Source organism: Agelaius phoeniceus, chromosome Z (genome assembly GCF_051311805.1).
Source record: "Agelaius phoeniceus isolate bAgePho1 chromosome Z, bAgePho1.hap1, whole genome shotgun sequence".
Taxonomy (NCBI): domain Eukaryota; kingdom Metazoa; phylum Chordata; class Aves; order Passeriformes; family Icteridae; genus Agelaius; species Agelaius phoeniceus.
The window spans coordinates 75,076,000-75,091,262 of record NC_135303.1 but is presented as its reverse complement, the minus strand read 5'-3'; the positions used below and the strand labels follow the sequence as shown (position 1 = coordinate 75,091,262).

Below are 15,263 nucleotides of genomic sequence, written 5' to 3'. Positions count from 1 at the left end.
TAACTAAGAGGGTATGATTTAAAGTATCTAAACATCCTTCCACAGATCTTTGGACAGTGTGTGTGTGAGGGATCACACACGATGGATGTCCACACAGATGGGAACTGACTGTCTCTTTCCGTCTCTCCTCACAAATCAAAGCATGTGTGATTCCACCCCTGGCAGGACAGATCTGTCCTGCCAAAAGGCACTGAGGTAATCAGCCCATTTTAAACGCCTTATAAAGAGCAAGTCAAGACAATCCAGAAACTGATTTTGTCAAGCACATACCAGAGGACTTAATTTATCTTGTGCAAGTCCAGCTGTAATATGTGCTGTGGTGTCCCTACATTGGTGATCTTAAAGCATTATGAATACATTTACAGTAATACAATATAAGACAGATTTGTGAGGAAATGGAATTTAGGTTTGGGTAGAGTTTCCTTGAAATTCTGGCCATAAAAATTAAACAATTTGTAGTTGCTGTGACTGTAGACTGATATTGTTTACAGACTGAGAGGAATCCAGGCTAAAAGTTCAAGATAACTAGTTTGAATTTCAGTTTCAGGCGGAACTAAAATTCTCAGAAACTGACAGATATTCAGCAATTTCTCCAACAAAAATGAAGGCCTTATGCTCCTCTGCCACTTAAACCCTTCTATTTCAACTCTGAATGCTGTACCTTTTGCTCCCTAAAATCCCTAAATTAGATGTTTTTCTTTCAAGTGTTTGAATGAATTCAGGGGTACAGCTAGAGAAGAAATAAAAAAAAGGAAGTAGAGAAGGACTTTTAAAATGACTAAAAGTGATAAGCCAGTTATTACTGTGAAAATATAATGGTCACACGATAAAGAAAATGCTTTTTGGTGTCAAAAGTTCTACAATCCAAGCCATTAGAGAGAGTGAACTATAGACTTTATGATAAAATAGGGAGAGAAAGGGATTGCCAGAACAATTCATGAAACTCCCACTCACTTCTTGACTGTATGTGAATGCTGCTTCAGAACCTTGAAAATCAGGAAGCTAGGTACCATTTAAATTAGGGGGTTTTAGCACTCTGGATCTGTGGTGCCTGTTTGGCATCACTGCAACACACAGTAGTATCTCTAGTGTCATACACTTACTTATTACGCTATCTAGATACATAATCTAATTACCAGAAAAGATAAGAAAATTTAAAAAAAAAATAGTGACATTTTGCAGCGTCGGAACAGCTTACCAACTTACTGGTGGTTTGAGTAAGAACATGTTATTAAAATTTTTAATGCCTGTATGAACAGTGCACTAAACAAAAAGTATGTTTACATGAATTCAACAACTTTTCTTAAATTACTAAACTGATTACATTAGAAAAATAAAGCAGAGATGTTCATTACTACAGTGGGCCCAACTAACCCCAGAATGGATCCTTCATAGTATAACATTTTGAATTCAGGTCACAACTACTCCATTTTCAAATGCACTGTTCTCCTATAAGCTGTCTAAAGTGGATTATATGCACATGGAATTAAAACCACTATAGTGCCTATGTAGCCACAGGTCCATCACATAGTATCTCAGTTTTCTGACTAGATAACCAAGTGAAGACATATCACTAACTACATATTTGATGGACTTTGGAAACAATTTTTTTATGCTCTTTGTAAGCCTGTAAGCCTGCAGTCTGATCATGTATGTCATTGCTTTGTCACTTCAGAAATATTGTTCTTTGCAGGTTCTCAGGTAATTCATTGTAACTTGCTGCTTGACTCTGTACTTCTCTACTTGCTGGAAAAACATTATTACTCTGATCAGCCTGTCTCATAAATCATAACAATGAAGTATTGATTTCAGGTCTAGTTTTCCACATATTTGGGAAAACCTCAAGTGTTTTCTACACTCATCATGGTGAAAAAGGCATTCTACACAAACTTCTGAAGCTCACTAGAGAAAGTGCATTTAAACAAAATTTCACTTTTTAATACTCTACAAGCCTGTGTCCTTTTATGTTTCTCAAACATGCTTGTTAACTTCACATCTGTCCCCTTTCTTTGTCTGTCATACTGGACTGCCTACACACTTGTAATCACACACAACAATTTACCTCTCTAAACCTTCAGAATTTTTTTCACCTAACATTGTAAGCCAGATCTGCCTGAATTACTTTTTTAACCTGCACATTCTTATGTATAGAATGTTTTATAAATTATTGAACACAGAACAGCAGCTGGGATTTATGCATAACTGTTAAAGAAACATTAAATATACTGATTTCATTCAGTTTTCTATTTCACAAAGGCAATATCTGAACAGGTACGCTGGTCTCAAAAAGGTGTTCTTAAATTATAAAGGCACATGTTTTTTCTTATGCTTTTCAGTGGTAAAAATATTATTTTACACAAGAAATACTTTACATAAATGCATACATAGTAAAGATTTAAGCACACTAGTATACAATGCGCAATGCACATCCCAATCACATAGCTATAGTGTAGATCTAATTTCAGACAAATGAAGATAAACTTCAAGAGCATATTCATTTGCGGCTTAGAATGCATGACTTGTTTTCTTTGAACATATATCATCACCCTCCTTTCTTCATATTACATTTTTGTTAGAGGAATAATGGGGTGGGGGGTGGGGGTAGGGAAGAACTCACAAGCAAAAAACCCAAACATCTCAGGACCATCAAAGCAAACACAAATGTGGTTTTGAGTTACAAAAATCTCACATACAACATCTTTTGAAAGAATAATTTTAAAAGTAATGAAATAATACTGCTGTTTTACAGGAGATAGATGAAAAAAATTAATGTCCTTTTTAGATTTGATCACAAACACATCTAAGTGATCAAGTTACCAAAGAAATACTACTAGTGAATCATTTACCAAGGGCTTCCCTTACCACTTTTCCTGTTTTTCTAGCAACTGCTTTAATAAAAATCACTGTTTCACATGAAATATATATTGCTATCATTCTTCATGCCCTTCTTAATTTGAGTACTGTTAAAAGTTAAAGAGATTTATGTTATTCTGCTAGGAGGCTGAGGGGGTCCAAAACTGTCAATAAAAACAATAAAATATTTTCAACAGGCACATTAAAGAAAAGAATTGCTAAGTCACTCTGGGCAGAACAGCACAGAATAAAATAAGTATTTTTTATTTTGGAGGGAGAGGAAAGAATGGAGTTATTACCTAAGAAATCAGAGGAAATTTAGCAGCCTTTGTACAAGGAAATATGTATTTTCTGACTTCATATGAATTGCTATTTAAAACTTCTGGACTGCAATGAAGTTTAGTTGCAAATTAGAACTGTCTATTTCAACCAGAGAGATTAATGCAGAGATCAAACCAAGAAACAGAAGCACAAACACCAGAGAGATAAATATTCCATTTAAAAAAATTAATATTTTATCTCGACCACCTCAGCGCTTACCAGGTATGTGCCACAGTGAAACGACGCTGTTTTGGTATGTTGCTGTTTAAAAACATCCTTCTCAAGAGCCTCGGAGAATTTCGGGGAGAAATAACTGGACACAGCCGGGGAGAAGCAGGTGAAGATTTTCGAGTTGTCCTGGACTTTTCATGTTGTAACAGGTTTTCCCTCAGGGTCTTCACAAGATCTTCATTTAGCCATGGATTTTGACTGTGTGTATTATCCCCTTCAGGAACAGGAAAATTGTCCGGACTTGTCTGCTGAGCCATGTTTCTCAAGTAACTTTGTTATTAAGGTCTAATGCAACTGAATGTTGGCCTAAGTGCTCAAAATATTTCTGTTCTAAATCAGATCCCAAGAACTGTTCAGAGACCCTGCACCAGTTCAGCCTATTCTGTTTTCAACATGGTGTTGCCTGCCCTTAACGTCTTTCTATAGATAATGATCTACAAAGGAAAAAGCAAGCTAACTCCTCCACAGAAACCGATTAAACATTACCACTCCTTTCACAGCCCTGCTGCCAAAGATCACTTCTCAGCTATCATAGCAAGTGAGCACGGGAGGAAGAAATTGCTTTAGCACAACCTTTATCAGAGCTGTAAAGCTGCCTGTTAAACTATCGTAACTAATGTGCTGCAGCTGCTTGAGTGACTTCTGGTTATGTACATAAAAAGTGCTGGAGGAGGGCTTAAACATCAGATGTGTGCTCCTTTTGTTGGATTATTCTTTCCTTTGCTTATTTCTGAACCTTCAGGGAGGTGGAGAGGAAGAGGGACTGCTGAACAACCTCTTCTGTTTTTTCAAGGATCTACTATGTTCATCTTTGTCCCCAGGAAAAATTTAAGATTCCAAATTATTACCTATTAAGCTAAAAAATGCTACAATTAAATAGGTGCAAAAGGACTTAGTTTCTTGCCTTCTCCTCCCTGCCCTTGAGTCAGTTTATCACAACCAGTTTTCAAATGCATTTGGGAAAGTCAGATACTTTCTACCTTATATTCTTCAGAAAAGCAAACCTAACACTTAAGAGATGCACATAAAATAAGACTATGATAGCTACTAGTATGTGTTTAATGAGATAATCTTATTTTAGTATTTTCATCATAATATTACCACTGTTTGAACTAAGGAAATGCCTTTTTCCTATTCACAGATGGTGGGGAGATAAAATACCAAAAACTATTCAAAGAGCACTTCCAGAAGATAAAAAGGTAAAAGTAGTTGCATTTATTTGGTGAATGCACACAGCTAATAAATTTCCTAATTATTTTAATGTAATTATGCAAATAAGAAGTTGGTGCAATTTTATGATACAACAACACCTTTGTCAATCAAATCTGAGCCTTGTACTTTTTTACAGTTTTAATAAAATAACTAACTTCATTTATTATGGAATACAAAGATTTTATAAACCTGTTAAACTGTGTTGATAACTCACTAACAGATGAACTCTAATAAAGGGAAGTAGGTGAAAAGTTGCTTAAAGTTTTGTTTTACAGCAACAGTAACAATAGTCTCTTCAGTTATAACCATACTTCCTGTTCATCCTACAGGAACAAAGAATCAACATTTTGTCAGAGATTTCTCCATGAGAGATACCTTTTTAAAATCAGAACACTGGTTTTATATAATTTTCATTGTTGCAATATACTGTTCCTCTTATACTTTGTCTTAGAATTTCCTTTGTGAATAAGAACTTCCTTTGAAGCACACACAGTGTCTTGGCTTTCAGTGAGATGAAGGGCATTTACAATTGCATGACCAGGTGTGAAAGGCAAATACTGCTCCCTGTTTTGCAGCAAAATCAGAAATCCTGCAAAAGAAGCTTTCTCTCACAATGGAGAGGAATCACCTTTGTACTTAGCACTGAAGCCACAATTCCTGATGAGGATAATAAAGGGAACATCATGATGCTGACAGGAGTAGATGAGAACAGCAGAGGAAAGGTCAGCTTACACTAAGAATGACATTGCTATCAGGTGTCAACCCCATTATGTAGACAAGTTTTAACTGTACTGCGTCATATGTGAAATTTGATAACAATGTACTTGCAAATTTAACTCAGTATTGAACAGCACTACAGAATGCAGAAATCACTGTGCATTTTGTTTTTGTGTATTTTTCTAAGATTTTATAGAAAATTCAATCATTATGTAAAAATTAACACTGACCAAATATAGAAGAAAGCCCAGATACTATTAAAACTACAAAACCCCAAAATTTTAAGCTGTTCCATTAGGAATAAAATTTAAACTGGAGATAAGGTGTTATTTCACAGACAGACAAAGAATTTTATTAAATCATAACTAACACATAACTACCACAATAACTGCTTTCACACCATCTTGATTGGAAAGGTAGTACGCACAGAACTGGTCTTCAACAAGAAGACAAAATAAAAGCATGATGTATTAAAATGTTTTTAATTGTGAAGAATAAACATATTACCCTCTGTTAGACTGTTATTTCTTCTTCTTTAATAAAAAACCTAGCAATTGCATAATAACTCCAAGTACTTCTTTTAGATAATGCAGTCTGTATAAGGAGAGTTATGCTGTTTTATGCTATGAAATACTGCCATCTGATGTCTATGCCAAAGCATAATCTTCAGACAACTGCAGTGGCTTTATAAAACTAGGCAAACTGACCCACTGGAGATCAACAATCAATGATGTCATTAAGACCATTAACATTTATCATAGTGGGCCTGGGATCATATTTTAAGGTGTTCTATGTTTTAAAGGCAATTATGGAAGAGGAAAGCCCATGGATCAGCAGTTTTATTACTCTTGTTCTTAAACTAAGTCAACAAGGGGCATTGACACCTTGCATTACAGGTATTGAGAGGGTTTGTTACATTTTCAAAGAGGTAAGATACCACATATATAGAACAGCAGGATAAATCCTTTTAACAGAAGAACTAAACCAAGTCACTATTTGCATGAATAGCAAATGAAATGCTTTTCCTGACTGCGTTAGTAGGTTAAATTTCTGAACATAGATTATCCATGTCCCAGATACCTCATTTTGGCCCATCTTCCTCCTTCTTGTCCTCAAAGGAAAAAGAAAAGCTATGAAAAGTCTCAAGCATGCTCATAAATTTAAATTAAAGTCTGCAGACTGATTTTTATTGCAGACTAGAAACATGAACAGTCTTCACTATAATAAAAAGCAGAGATCTAACTTCCAGCAATATCAAATAAGCATTATGTGAGTTAGACAAAACGCTCAAGTTAAGAGTCAGTAACTGGGGGAAGATAAAGCAGAAAAATGGCAGTAGCATGAGGTGTTTATGCAGGTACTAGAATAAAGACTTGAAAGAAAACTGTCCCATAAAGAAAAAAATATCATTTCCCATTGATTTTGTTAAAAAAAAGACAATGAAGTACTTCTTTTTCTATAAAGATTAATTGAGAAAAACCCTACTAGACCGTGTTTTAATAAAAACATCTCATTTTCTCACAAAGATCACCAAAATTATCAATAAAACTTTTAAAAACTTCCTCAAAAAATTATTTTCATATGCTTTTTATTCTGATATGTTAATTTTCTGGGCTTTTCCGTATTGAAATGAAATCACTGAAAATTTCTATTAAATTCAATCAAAATAAATAAGTATATTTACTGGTCCTTTTGAAAAAAGAAATTTGAGAGCTGATACATACCTAATTTCCAAAAGTTAATCTTGACAGTGCTTTAAGCATGTTGTCCTATTCAAAGGCACTGAAAGTTAAATCTAATTTTGCAGCTTTTATATAGTCATATCTGATAGGTAAAAGTTATAACAAGAACAGATGTAATTCTGCCTGCTATACATTCAACTGTGTCACTATAAAGCTCAAGGCAAAAGCACAGAACTAGAATCTCCTAATGAGGGGAATTCATTACAAAAAATCTAGAAGTGCCAGTAGTATTTATTGTCTTCCAGTGACCACCTAAAGATACTAAAAATGAAGTTAAACTGTTCAGTTCTTGTACTTTTCACAAACTTTCCTAAGAAATATGTACCTTATGAAAAATGTACTTAAAAAAATACAGGCTTAAAGTGCTTACTTTTCTGTTAATTACAAAGACTTTCTGAGCCTCTGCATATAGAAAGAATAAGTTAATTGGTTCTGCAGAGAATACTGTGCAAGATTAAACAAGTATTTGATCTCACATAAAAGACAATAAACAAGGATTTTTAAGTACTTTCTTTTTAACAACTACTTTGAAAACAGAGTATGATAAACTTCTTTTAATACTTTAACTGCTAATCAACATACAAAATCTATTATGTGATTGTGTCTATTTTAAATTACCTGGAACAAAGCTTTTCGTATTAGAGAATAAATGCAGTCACTTGGAAGGAGCAGAACTTTTTTTACATCTTACTTGGGACCAAGTAGAGAATTCCAGACACATAGGAATGCAAGCCAAAAACAACCCTCCAGTGAGTTACTTCTTTGAAAGCAAGCAGATCAGTATCACAGGATCAGAGAAGCTGATAATGGCCTCCCCTGATCAAGTCCACTCTCCTGCTCAAAGCAGGAGCAGCTGTAAGGCCAGACCACGCTGAGGCACTAGGGTACCTGAGAGTGGCACAGAAGTGCAGAGAAAAGAAGAAAAAGTGGTGGTTGTGAAGAATAGCTGGTATGCCATGATTTAATTTCCTGGAGTAAATAACACATGTATGTATGGGGTGACAAAAGAGAATTGTTCCAGATAAAGTAGAAAATGAGAATCTTGGATGGCAATATGATTCTCTTTTGGAAAGAGAGGTTAATGAATTTATTGAGGAGCATAGTAGTGAGGAAGAAAAGGATAAAAGAAGAAATTATCAGGTGATAGAATTCTTAATAAAATGTTATGTGTTAGCAAAGGTCAATACCTAATTCTCACATTCTCAAAGAGCTGGGACATTATTCATGAACTTGCCATTTGCAGGGTTATGTTTATCAGACTAATGTTTATCAGACTAATGTTTTCCTAGCAGTTACGTGCACGGCCTGCTGAGGAGACCATAGGCACCATGCAGCTTCCTGCAGGTCACTAAGAAGGGGATTAGTTGCACTTAGCACAGAAATGGCAGGCATATCCCAGGAGATAAAACCTTTAACAGACCAAGGTATGGGAAACACATGCACCTCTAAATATTCAAAGGAAATTCAAGGCTGCTGTTTGTCTTTGATCTGAGTATATTTTTAATATCCTAACAGAACAGTGTTACCTAAAATGGCACTAAAACACCTTTCAAAATCATAATCAGATACACATACATTTACAAATATATTTTCAAAAGAGGAACAGAATACACATGAAGCTGGGTATGGTAAGTTTAGCACTATAATAAAACCATTTGCTGTGACTTAAAATTCTAGACCACTTTTATTAGAAACTCTTGAGATGTTTCTAATAAAAATGTTTCAGAATATCAGCTCAAATTCACTTTGCAAGTCAGTAAAACGTGACTTCATCAATCATTTTTTCCCCGTGTTTGCAAATGTTGTCATGATTCCACAAAAACAAACAAACAAACAAAAACCCACAATTTATGGGGTAAGATTAAGACAAGTAAATTAACGTACTTCTACACAATTATGTCAGAGAACAGGAGGAGTGTTAGGCAGCATTTCTGCCACTGCAATGCACAAATATATCTGATAACTAATAGTTAATTCCAAGGAAAGGACTTGAGCTAAAAACAATTACAAGTATAAATTGCTTTGAAGAGCACTCCTGAGGAGAGGGGAAAGGAGAGGTCAGTGGAAAGGACACACCACAGAAGGAACCACACTGAGTCCAATCTCCTACTCTGTGTTTCATAGGGATATAGACTTCATTTAATAGCATAGCAGCTAAACAAGTTTTTGGTTGTAATCCTAGATCTCTTAAGTGTAGACTCATGACAGATACTGTTAGAACCTTTAGAAAGCTGTATAGCCTAATCTTGGGAGCATAATTTTGCCTATTCATGTATCAGTGAACACATCATGGCTTTGTAAAATTCTAAAAATTATAAAGTATCATAAGGACTTAGCAAAAAAGTACATCAACACTCCAAATTCCTCAACTTTAGAGTTTATTTCTCAAGCTAGCACAAGCAATCTGTCTTACCAAACTAGACTTAACCCAGGCTCTCCAAGCATGGTGGTTAAGCCGGAATGTAATGCACAAATAAACAAGTACATTTCTCTGAGGTCAGACACATGCACAGAGAGTTTACTTTATAAGAAATCTACACCATCTGCTCTATTTCAAATAATTTGTTATTTTGATCATGCACTAAAAGCTGAGAAGAATTCAAAGAAATATTTACAAAACTGTGAGAGATTAGAGGAAAAGAAGATGAGTCTAAAAGTCTACAATAAGACTGCATAACTAATTAATTGTCTGGAGATGAGCTACTCTTTAATGGCAAAAAAAGTAAGTGCACTAAAAGAGGAACATAGTTATTTAACAAGGTTTAATATCACAGGATGCCTGAGCCTAGAGATTCCTTTTTAGGTTGTTGAACTTAAAAATGCTTTAGTTCAAACCCATTATTGTAAGTTGGTTTTTGGAAGTCTGAAGTTTTTAAATTTTGAGTATAAAATAAAATGAAGCATCAAAGAAATTATTCATACAATTCACTTGGAGTCATTTCTGTATCTTTTCTATAGATGTTGAGCCAGTCACTTTGCAGATTTGAAAGAAATGGAACGTAAATAACACAAAGGATTCTACTCTACGGTGTTATTAAGAACTGGCACCCTGACCAAGTTTCAAGGGAAAAAAATGTCCTCCCTACACAGAAAAGCTTGGGATTGTGATACTTTAAATGCATAACACTTTTTTCTTTATAGAATTGTCCCAGAAAGTATGACTTTCAGAAACCTCTCTGGAATGAACAGTAGGCATTTATGTGCTCGCCAATTCCGTAGTGTGTCTTTCTTATCCTTAAGTAGGACTTAAGTAGGTTCCATAAATCTTTTATTGAAATGTAATTCTACCTTGCAGAATTCTACTCTGCAGTTTTAAATATTGTTACTTGTTTTAAAATGTACTTGGAAAGAAACTTTCAAAAATCCTTTTGATTGCATATGCCTTATAAATTTTTGTATAGTAAGAGATCAGTGTTATATGAGACTAGAGCATGATGCACAGTATAGAAAGTTATGAATATAGGTATAAATAATGTCCTAAAGAAAAATGGAAACAAAGTGGGCATTTTAGTACATCTATCTAGAAAATAATTTATTGAGGTACATCATATGGCAATTATAATTACAGAAGAATAAAAATATATTTAAATATAAAATAGATTTATTTAAATCTGAAATATATTTAAATCTGGAAATACATTTATATCTTGTGATTTAAATCTGCTATCAGATACTCCAAAGGACTGCAGGATTCTGTGAAGTAAAGAAAACTGGTACATTTAGGCCACAAATAAAATTAGCAGAGCTTCCAGATCACCTGATAAACTGGCCAAAATTATTACTATAGAGAGGTTTTTTTCTGAGCCTATGTCTATTGACTTGAAATGGGGACGGGAACAATCTCTAGAACTACAACGATGAAATAAGAAATCATCAGTCCTCTGTCACCCTCTACAGGAAAAATCCTAAACCAGAGTTCTTAAAAGCAGAATTAAACAAACCTGTACCAGCACTTTACCATTGATTTAAGGGACACCTGTATTTTCAGAGAAGTTAAATGTTTCAAACATCCTTGTCAGATATAACTGTAATTAAAATGTCTCTCTTTTCATTTATAAAACTGCGGGCAAGAACAATCAGCAGATCTTTACAGAATATGTTAAATATTTGTGTTACAGTCACACCCCTGGATTACTGACTGAAACCAAATCATTCTAACTTGACAAAAAAATTAAATGAAAGAGTTGCAATTGCAGAATCCAAAATTCTAAGCTGAACTTTATAATTTCTATGCTAACATAGTATCTTCTATTTAATGTTAGCAAAGAACACATATAAAACTCACCAAAAAAAAATATTTGCCTGCAAGCAGAAAAGGAAATAAAGATTCAGTAGGATTTCTTTTCATATGAATGTAAAATATGAAAACTATTAAAGAAAGAGATAAAGAAAGAGATAATCCAAAGGACAAATCATAAAGCAGCTTAGTGTGTGTTTAGTTTTGTAATTCTGTTGTTTGTTTCTTATTTTCACAATTTCTGGGGGTTTTATTATATTTGAGATAATTAGATCTCTTCCTAAGATAACTATTAAGAATAAATACTGAGTCTATTTATTCCTTGACCCTCTGAGTCCCTGGAATCTGAAAAACAGGGAAATGAGGAAGTAGATGAAGGTTCTTCTGGGATAGAGATTGCCTAGGGCAGGGCAGCCTACCCCTTGTATCGCAGTCTCCTCAAATATGAAGAAAGAAGGGTAGTAGTCTCCTTTCAGAGGCATGGAGGGCCCAATATGCCAACTAGACCCAACCCAGCAGGAGGTGTGTTATCACTGAGGCCCAGGTAAGGATGTCACCAAGAAACTTCCTAGCCTGGTTCAGCCCATGGAATATTGCCCTCTACTGGTTTTCTAGGTAAGCAGGGATGAGGTCCCAACAGAAAGGTTGGGGACAATCAAGACAGAACTTAGGACCTTGGGACAACTGGTCAAGGGACCTGGGGCACATGCTGTACTCTATTCTGTCCTGCCACTTCCTCTTAATGATGGGGCAAGGAACAGGATAATCATTCAGATGGATATCTGGCTTTGAGACAGGTGTTATGAGGGAAAAAATGGGGTTTTGATCACAGACAGTTTAAACAGCAGTGAGCCTGCTGGTAAAAAATGGGGCTGCCCCAAATGTGGTAAAGGATCTTAGCTGACAATCTAGCAGGGCTTGTTGAGAGACTTTAAACCAGAATTGAAGGGGGATAGGAATATTTCCAGTCTTGAAGAGGCAAGGTGTGGGAAGAGTAGAGCTATAGTAACCATCCCAGTAGCAAAAGGAGGCTCAAGCAAGCACAAATAGTTAAAGACTTAATTACAAGACAGGGCTATGGGACATCCCTCTGCAATCCTACTGGGATACCGACACAATCAAATGTAAACCAACACTTGCAATACGGGGAACAAACAGGATTAAATATAGATCTGTGTGCAGTCACAGGACTTTGATCTCACTGTGATCAAAGGAGGTGATCCTGCTCATCTACTCAGCTCTGGTGAGGCCTCACCTGGAGTGCTGTATTCAGTGCTGGGCTCCTCAGGACAAGAGAGACATGGAGTTCCTGGAGCAGCTCCAGCCAAGGGTAAGAAACATGATAACTGGAATGGAGCATCTCTTTTACAAGGAAAAGTTGAGCAAGCTGGGCCCATTCAGCCTCCAGAAGAGATGACTGACAGGGGATCTTGTCAATGTATACAGGTATGTAACAGAAGAGGACGGACGATGCTGTTCTTGGTGGTGCCAAACAGGACAAGAGGCAACAGGCAGAAACTGATGCACAGAAATTCCACCTGGACAGTAAGGAGGAACTTCTTTACTCTTCAGGTGGCCTACAGAGCACTGAGACAGGTTGTCTCGAGAGGTTGTGGAGTCTCCCTCACCAGATACATTCCAGAATTTTCTGGACACAATCCTGCACCATGTGCTCTAGAATGGTCCTGCTTGAGCAGAGATATTGTACCTCTTCCAACATTTACTGTTTTGTGATTCTGTCATTTTAAAACCAAAAGGAAAAGAACCCACTGCAAAAAAGCTAAATTCTCCCTGAGGTGATATTTTCATTTTTAAGGGAATAGTATCTATGCGTATATAGCAAAAGACGGGCAAGGTGACTAATTGGAAAGTGTGGAACCTGAATATTTTGTAAATTGTATTAAATAATGGTACTAAATATGGTCCTGGCTTTGGCTGGGATAGGGTTAACTTCCTTTCTAGGAGCTGTACTGTGCTCTGCTTTTTTGATTCAATATGAGACCAACATTGATAAAACACTGATGGCTTTAATTGTTGCTAAGTAGTAGTTATTCTAAGTCAAAGACTTCCCTGTTTCTCATGCCCAGCCAACAAGAAAGCTGGAGACACACAAGCTGGCCCAAACTGGCCAAATGGACATACTATTTGACATCATGCTTAGTATATTAAAAAAGGAAGAAAGCTGGCTGGAGGCCACTGCTTAGAAAGTGTCCCCAGGCATCAATCAGAGAGTGATGAGCAACTGCCCTGGGCATCACTTGTTTTGTGTATTCCAACTCTTTTATTATTATTATTATAAGCATTATTATTTACTTCCTTTTCTGTGCCATTATATGCTCTTTATCTCAATTCATGAGTTTTCCCATCTTTTTCTTCCAGTTCTGTGGGATGCTTAGTTGCCAGCTGACATTAAACCACAGCAGTGCTATTCTGATTTTTCATGCTGCAACTGCCATTTTACCTCTTAATTTTTGTCTTCTAAACATAGCTAGAAATTATAACCTGCAGTACAGATAAGGGGAGCACAGCTGCAAGTAATATAGCATGGAACAAAAAAGAGGCTGGACTTGATTAAAAATGTGATCCAGGTTTTAAAGTGGAGGAAGCAGAAATTTAAAATAGCAGGTTTTGTTGAATGTAACTTGAGTAAGAGTGGAAGGGAAGAAAATAACATGTTTACTGGAAAAAATGAAGTTCTAGAAGAGAGAAAAATTACATACAAGAGTTGGCAAGATCATCCCAAATTCAAGGAAAGTACAGATCCTTAATCAAATTAAATTAATTCAAGTAGCTCTCTAATAACAAGTGATACTTCATCTCAGTGGAACCAGTTTTTTGTAATCACTGGTCAGTAGAAAAAGTTTGATTCACACTTTCCCCCTGAAGGGGCAAAGTTTGTACATTTCAATCAGAGTTAAGCACATTGTCCCTGTCATTCTAGGTAATACTGGAAGCATGGAATGTCCTCAGCCAGCAGTTCTTGCCCTCACAGGATGTTAATCAGTTAATAGAATTTAATTTTTTTAAAGTTATGAAATTGGAAGCACCAAGTATAATTTCTTGTGCAAACTGTGTTAAAAGTGACTGGAGGATAGTAGGAATGACAGGTCAGCTGTGTGAGAGGCAAAGTTGTGGGCACTAGGCTGAAACTCTAAAATCTGCTTCTAACTGAGCTCCTCTAAGTGCCTGTAAATAAACACTGTATGGCAAACACAATCACTGCAGAGGCAAACTGAGCAAGAATGGAACACAGGAACCCAGAGAGGAAAAAAGACATAGTACCTGTAACCTCCCATTAGCAACATTTTTTTGACCTTTTTCTTTTAATCTTGCTTTGCCCTGAATTAAGCATGAAGGTACTCTCTTGCACTGTATTGTTTTTCAGTGACATTCACCATAACAGTTTGATTGTTTTTTAGCAGTGAAATTACTAGTTGTTTTTAACCAATAATAAAAGTTTTCTTTCATTGTTCAAACACATTTAGTCTTAAAAATTGACAAATCTGAATTTCTATTTTTAACCTACATCTCCAGGCTGCTACAGAATCTGAGCTGTCTGCATCTGCAACAGAGAGCTGCAGTTGTGACAACACCAGACTGGGGGTGGTTGATAAGTGGAAGGCAAGGCTGCTCTTTGGGACACAAAAGTATTCTGATGCCAGAATTGTCAAGGAGTTCAACAATGATTAGGTGCAAAAGGTTGTAGCTGGAATGGAAAAACCCCATGCAGTAGGTACAGGCATTTTTCTGTCTAGCCAGGGAAAAGCCACCCAGAAAAGACCAGAATTTAGTAAGCTAATAAGCTTCCACAGTGTGTCCTTGCAGTAATGAAGGCCACATATTCATCTGCAGCAGACTGAAGGAAGTGATTTTCACCATCTTAAGAGCACATGGAGAATAGCATGCTAACTTTTGGGCTTCTAAGTGCAAGAAAGACTCTGACAAAGTGG

At 36.0% G+C, this 15,263-nt stretch overlaps 1 protein-coding gene across 2 annotated transcripts in view; it reads right to left on the bottom strand.

Moving 5' to 3' along the window:
* PDE4D (phosphodiesterase 4D) overlaps window positions 1-15,263 on the bottom strand; it is a 354,607-nt gene that overhangs the window by 308,681 nt on the left and 30,663 nt on the right. The window contains exon 1 of one of the 2 annotated variants that reach the window (XM_054651720.2): window positions 3,394-3,662. The exons of the other annotated variant lie outside the window; for it this stretch is intronic. Within the exon in view, the coding sequence (XP_054507695.1) occupies window positions 3,394-3,662 (269 nt within the window). Of the gene's footprint in view, window positions 1-3,393; window positions 3,663-15,263 lie in introns of those variants that run through there. 2 annotated transcript variants of the gene reach the window in all.